This window comes from Arctopsyche grandis, chromosome 10 (assembly GCF_051622035.1).
Source record: "Arctopsyche grandis isolate Sample6627 chromosome 10, ASM5162203v2, whole genome shotgun sequence".
In the NCBI taxonomy this organism is placed as follows: domain Eukaryota; kingdom Metazoa; phylum Arthropoda; class Insecta; order Trichoptera; family Hydropsychidae; genus Arctopsyche; species Arctopsyche grandis.
Genome location: NC_135364.1, coordinates 28,659,856 through 28,665,955, shown reverse-complemented (window position 1 = coordinate 28,665,955; position 6,100 = coordinate 28,659,856). Strand labels below are relative to the sequence as shown.

At 38.3% G+C, this 6,100-nt stretch overlaps 2 protein-coding genes across 2 annotated transcripts in view; both read right to left on the bottom strand.

Moving 5' to 3' along the window:
• Positions 1–2,703: 2,703 nt before the first annotated feature.
• On the bottom strand, positions 2,704–3,237 carry LOC143917757 (uncharacterized). The gene has a single exon (XM_077439338.1). It carries the CDS (start codon positions 3,235–3,237, stop codon positions 2,704–2,706), a length of 534 nt encoding a protein of 177 aa, XP_077295464.1.
• A 2,120-nt stretch (positions 3,238–5,357) lies between these two features.
• The window catches only part of LOC143917756 (fatty acid synthase-like), a 30,511-nt gene continuing 29,768 nt past the window's right edge, over positions 5,358–6,100 (bottom strand). Inside the window, exons 42-43 of the mRNA XM_077439337.1 lie at positions 5,945–6,047; positions 5,358–5,872 (exon numbers count right to left, since the gene is read on the bottom strand). Coding sequence (XP_077295463.1) covers positions 5,358–5,872; positions 5,945–6,047 — 618 coding nt within the window. The remainder of the gene's footprint in view (positions 5,873–5,944; positions 6,048–6,100) is intronic.

Here is a 6,100-nt window from a genome sequence, read left to right as displayed (position 1 = left end):
TTATTAATTTCCTACGTTCGCAATTTATATTAATGGCCATCTTGGCACGGACTAATCTGTGATCGCTACCTATATCTACTTTACTTAAAACACTAACGTCTTTAACGGAGTGCAGGGTATTTGTTAGGATGAAATCGATCTCGTTTCTGTCTCCTTTAGGACTCTCCCAAGTCCACTTATTGTTGGTGTTTTTCCTGAAAAATGAATTAGTGATAAAGAGCCTGTTGTGTTCTGCGAATTCTATGAGGCGATCGCCTCTGTCGTTTTTTTGGCCGGTACCAAAATTGCCTACTGCTCTTTCTGTATTTGCCTTTTGTCCTATTTTTGCGTTAAAGTCGCCCATGATTATTTTAAAGTGGTGATGGCTATTATCGTATGCGTCCTGTATTTTTTCGTAGAAGTCTTCTATTTCCTCGTCTGGGTGGCTAGATGTGGGGGCGTACACTTGGAAGATTTGACAAGTGTACCTGCTCGAGATTCTTAATACTATATAGCATATACGTTCCGATATGTCGCTTATTTCTATAATATTTCTTTCTATTCTCTTATTGATAAGAAACCCTACTCCTCCTATTCTACCATTTGGTAGCCCTCTCCAGTAGAGACAGTTACCACTTTTTAGGATTATTTGGTTTTGCTGTTTTCGTCTTACTTCACTAAGTCCTACTATATCCCATTTGATATTTTCTAATTCATTCTCTAATGCAAGCACACTTCCTTCACTCGATAACGTTCTTACATTGTACGTGGCTAAATACAGGTTTCTATTAGCTAAGCTATCATCCATCGTCACTCTTACCTTGTTGGAGGTTTGGATATTATTTTTCTCGCATTTATCCAAGATGTGTTGAGAAAAAGGCGGTACTTGAGAGAGATTTCCATTCAAGGAGTGAGTTCTTACCGCCATAGACTCTTCTCTGTGGTCAGCTTTGACAGATAGTCATCCTAGGTATCACTTGGATCACTTATGAGTTATTACATGCCATTTAACAGGGTTACTTTGTAAGTGAAAGTAGTTAGTTATGATAATAATAGATTAGCAATTGTTATACTACTTTTTTACAGAACTTTATCGTGAGACGCCTCTTTGGAGACAACGGATTTATATATGTGAGTGCGGTTTGCAATTTAATATTTTAATAATAACTTTAGTAAAGAATATAAAATTACACGAATTACTTTAATATAATTTAAATATGAAAAATAACTGATAGACAGTTGGGAAACACCGTTTCTGTTTGCTATTATTCTATTAAGTAAAGTTCGTTAAAGATTTTTGGCTGGAAGCAATTATGTGGAAGATTTATTGCTTCTGTGGGACCGACTTGACTGACTGACGAAGGACCCTTTTTTTGTATTCAGGTATGTATATCTCGTTCGTATATTCTTTTGCTCAGATTTGACACAAAAATTAGCACAAAATTTTTCGAAATAACTGATATAAAACCGCTTTTTACGACCGATTTGCTGTTTATTTTTACACTTAAATTATACTAGGATGCAATTAGTAAAATAAGTGATTAGATGGTTAAGTTTTTAGATTAAATTTCGTGCAATAGCCGGGTTTAAGCGAGTAATAGCGGGAAGAACGCAGAAGCACGTCTTCCCCGCATGACACGAAAGACCGAACTCATATATATATATATATATATATATATATATATATATATATATATATATATATATATATATATATATATATATATATATATATATATATATATATATATATATATATATATATATATATATATATATATATATATATATATATATATATATATATATATATATATATATATATATATATATATATATATATATGTATTGATATATATATATATATATATATATATATATATATATATATATATATATATATATATATATATATATATATATATATATATATATATATATATACATATATATATATATATATATATATATATATATATATATATATATATATATATGTATATAAACGAAACGAAACAATACCGCAGTTAAACGACGGTCTCGCACCGACGATAATAAATTACAACAATACTCACAGATAAGCGACCATCACTTGTAGATCGAAAAATAGATAAAAAAATAAAATAAATAACAACACAGCTTGCGAAATTGACACCAGGACCAGAAAAGGCACAGGATCAATCAAAACCAGTCGCTAGCCACCAGCACCAACCACAACCAGCACCAACACTATAGACACCCACGCACGGCAAACACCGAAACGCGAATGATATAATGTGCGATATAATAAATTAATTGAAATACTATCGCTGATAGGGTTAGACAAAAGAGATATTCGGCTAATTGGTAATCTCTACTGGAATCAGACGGCCGTAGTACGCGTCGAACATGATACAACAGAGAGCATAAGAATAATGAAGAGAGTTCGGCAAAGTTGTGTGCTATCACCGCTACTGTTTAATTTATATTCAGAAAATATTATTGCTGAAGCCTTGGAAGATATAGATTCCGGAATTACAATAAATGGCACAGTAATTAATAACATTCGGTACGCGGATGATACAGTACTACTGACCACGAACTTCAACGTCTTACAGGCAACACTTTTTTTTTCCGTGAGAGGGGAAAACCTTGCATAGGCCCCCCGGCCCGAATTCCAGGGGGAGTGTGAGATTCTTACTCACTAAAAACCCCTCTCTCTTTCAGCTGCTGCCGGACCCGCACTTAAGCATTACTAGGCAGCAGCTGGCCTTGCGTAATACGCTCACACAGGAGACAGCAGAGACCCACCTCAGATCGCGGTGCTCTTGTCGAGTCCTCCAACTCAGAAGCAGGCTCCTGGCGTCTCCTTTCCCTTTCGGACTGCAACTTCTCCCCGATCACGGAGGCAGCAAAGGCCTCCCAAGCCGACCAGCTCCCTCTGTCGTGGAGCATGGAACCCATCACCATCCCCGTCCATAGCGTTTCCTCCCCGATCGCGGCTTTGAGGGCCTGTCTCGGGGCATCCCACGCAGGACAGTGAAGCAATGTATGCTCCGCGTCATCGTCAGCTGCCTCACACTGGTGGCAGATTGGTGTTGCTTCTTTCCCTATCTTGTGCAGATAGGTTCCGAAGCAACCGTGTCCTGCCAACAACTGGGTGAGGTGATAGCTCAGGTCGCCGTGTGTCCTTCCGCACCATTGCTTCAGGTCACCGACGAGCTTTTGCGTCCACCTCCCCCCAGTAGCCGACTCCCACCGCTGCTGCCACTGTATCATGTTGGCATCCCTCGCTTCGCTTCTTTTCAACCCGCTGTGTGTCGCCTTTCGCTCAACCGCAAGCAGGTCCACAGGCGGTGTGCCAGCGAGCACCAGTGCGGCATCTTCCGATACCGTGCGGTACGCCGAAACGACCCTCAGAGCGCTCCGTCTCTGCACTCCAGCCATTTTTTCGCGTAGTGCGCTCCACTTTAAGGGAGTCACACCAGACTGGAGCGCCGTAAAAGAGTATGGAGTGGACCACCCAGCTCAGGAGTTTCCTCCTAACACTCTTAGGCCCACCCAGATTTGGCATGAGGCGGGCTAACTGACAGGCCGTCACGTCCGCCCTGGCGGATGCCCGCTCCACATGCTCCGTGAACCTGAGCTTTCGGTCAAGCTGGATTCCGAGGTATCGCACCGAATCGCGCGCAAACAACCGAATCTCAAAACCCTCCAGCTCAAATTTCGGCGGGCCGAAACCTCTGCGTCTGGTGAAGAACACTGCCTCCGTCTTCTGGACTGCTAATTCCAGCCCAGCGCGATCTAGCCATGTCTTCACCCGATAGAGCGCGTCATTGCCGCAGATCTCCACGCTTCTGAGAGATTTTGCAACCACCATGATTGCGACATCGTCAGCAAAAGCAACGGCGCTGGCACCCTTCGGGAGCTCCACCCTCATTAACCCGTCATACATAGCGTTCCACAGGACTGGTCCGAGGACAGAGCCCTGCGGGACGCCCGATAAGAGTCGCCGCGAGGAAAGATCACCGGTAGTGCCGCACCGGTAGTGCCGCACCGGTACTCCAGCAGTCGGTCTTCAAAGTAACTCTACAGCAGTCTCGTCAGGTAGCGGGGCACAGTCTCGTCAGCGCAAAATCATTTTTTTTCAATAAGTTTTAAATGCGTTTTTGAAAATAATTACCGTATTGAAATTGTCGGCCGTATCTATGTACATGATAATTTCATAAATGCGAATAAATTTATTTGATACTCTTTGTGTCATGAAATATTTCGCAAGCAGGGTTTCTCAACAAAGACCGCAAACATTATTTTTAAGCAGGGTTTCTAAACCGGGCAGCAATTTTTTTTATCAAATAGTTTTTTTTAGCAATCCAAACTTTTACGTATGCAGGGCTTCTAAACCAAGGTTCACAAATCGTCATTATGAAACTTTGCATTTGATAAAAAATGGGAAATTCTTTGGTTTTCGATTTTTTCCCCAAAAATTATCTTTTCAAATCCTACGTATTCAGGGTTTCTCAACTGAGTTCCGCAAAAAATATTTCTTAAAAAGAGTAAAATCTTACGTATGAACGGATTCTAGACCAAGGTTCGCAAGCCCGTCTTCATGGGTTCTGCTATTCATATCTAAAATGTACGCGTATACGTATGTATGTATGTATTGACGTATTTATCGGCCATTGATTTAAATTATCGTGCATTTCAAACCAATTGCAAAAAGATGCATTTGCTTTTCGTACCACTTCGGGTCCGGTTGCTACACAGACCTCTCTTTCACAGCCATTTCTTTCACCGATATTTCGTTCACAAATATAAAATAGCTCGATTGAAGTTTTCAATATGCATTTGACATTCATCATTTCTTTCGAAATCGCTAATAACGATTTCTAAATTCTACATACTTATCGGAAACAACACACACGCTCAACTCGCCATTGTTGTTGTTTATTAATATTTAAATTTTATTTTCTTACAAAATTTATGTAAACGAAATAATAATATAATAAATTTTTAAAGAATTATTAAGAAATAATAATTCTTAAAAAAATATGTATGTATGTATATGAAAATTTTTAGATGTTTTAATATTTATATTTAATTATTGTTTGTTATTAATTAAACCGTAAATTTTCCAAAAAATAAAAAATAAAATGAATCCGTTTTTGTTGTTTATTTTATAATAATAAAATTGAAATTTGCAACATTTTTCTCTTAATTCACATATGTTCAATATTCAAAATATATTATTCCTTAACCACAAATCATTTAAAGGCATAGTATAAAAACTTAAGTATAACATTTCAACATAATAACAATAAACATTCATTATTAATAACAATAAACATTTGTACAAATTACATTCGTCGATTTTGCTGCATACTTAAAGAACGGTGTTTTTATAAATCTGCCAAAAATCTGTTTATTATATTGGCACAGTCCTTATTTTCGAGTATAGTTCCGTGGTTTCCTTCCAGCAAATGCATTTGAATTGGCTGCTGTGCGTATTTCTGCAGACAGTACTGCTCGTCAGTTACTACCCCAATGGGAAAGTCCTTCGTCCTCAGCAGGATGACTTGAGACTTCAATCTGTAACTAACGGTATCATCGTATGCCAATATAGAAAGAATTCGGGCAAATACGGCTTTTGCCACACCTTTCTGATACTGCTTCGAGTACTTGACGCTTTCTGGCACATGCTGTAAAAAGCATTCTACTTTATTGTCCCATGTGTCGATTACCGACAAGGCAGTGTATAATGGTTTCTTGTCCATTTTTGGTGCTACGAGGTCCATGATGTGGCATAGGTATGTATCTTGCATGATGTTCATCTTTGACGTGTCCAAATTGGCCTTGCCCATTTTTGTCAAAACGTCTGGTGAACCGTCAACGCAAAATAGACATCCAATGTAACCTAAGAATGTAAAAACTTGTCAAATTATTTTGAACATAAAAAATTTTAAATAAGACACTAGATTAAACGTACCCTCTTTTTCTAAAATATTTGCAACTTCTAATGCTATGAGGACGCCGAAAGAATATCCCAATAGTGTGAAATAACCTCCAGGCCTCAAACGAGATCTGATAATCTAAAATCATTAAAAATAAAAACATTATTCCATGAGAAGTCCGTTGACTTTCA

Bases quoted from the DNA above. Each gene is read 5' to 3' on its own strand.
- LOC143917757 (XM_077439338.1), bottom strand. From the start codon at position 3,237: ATGATACAGTGGCAGCAGCGGTGGGAGTCGGCTACTGGGGGGAGGTGG.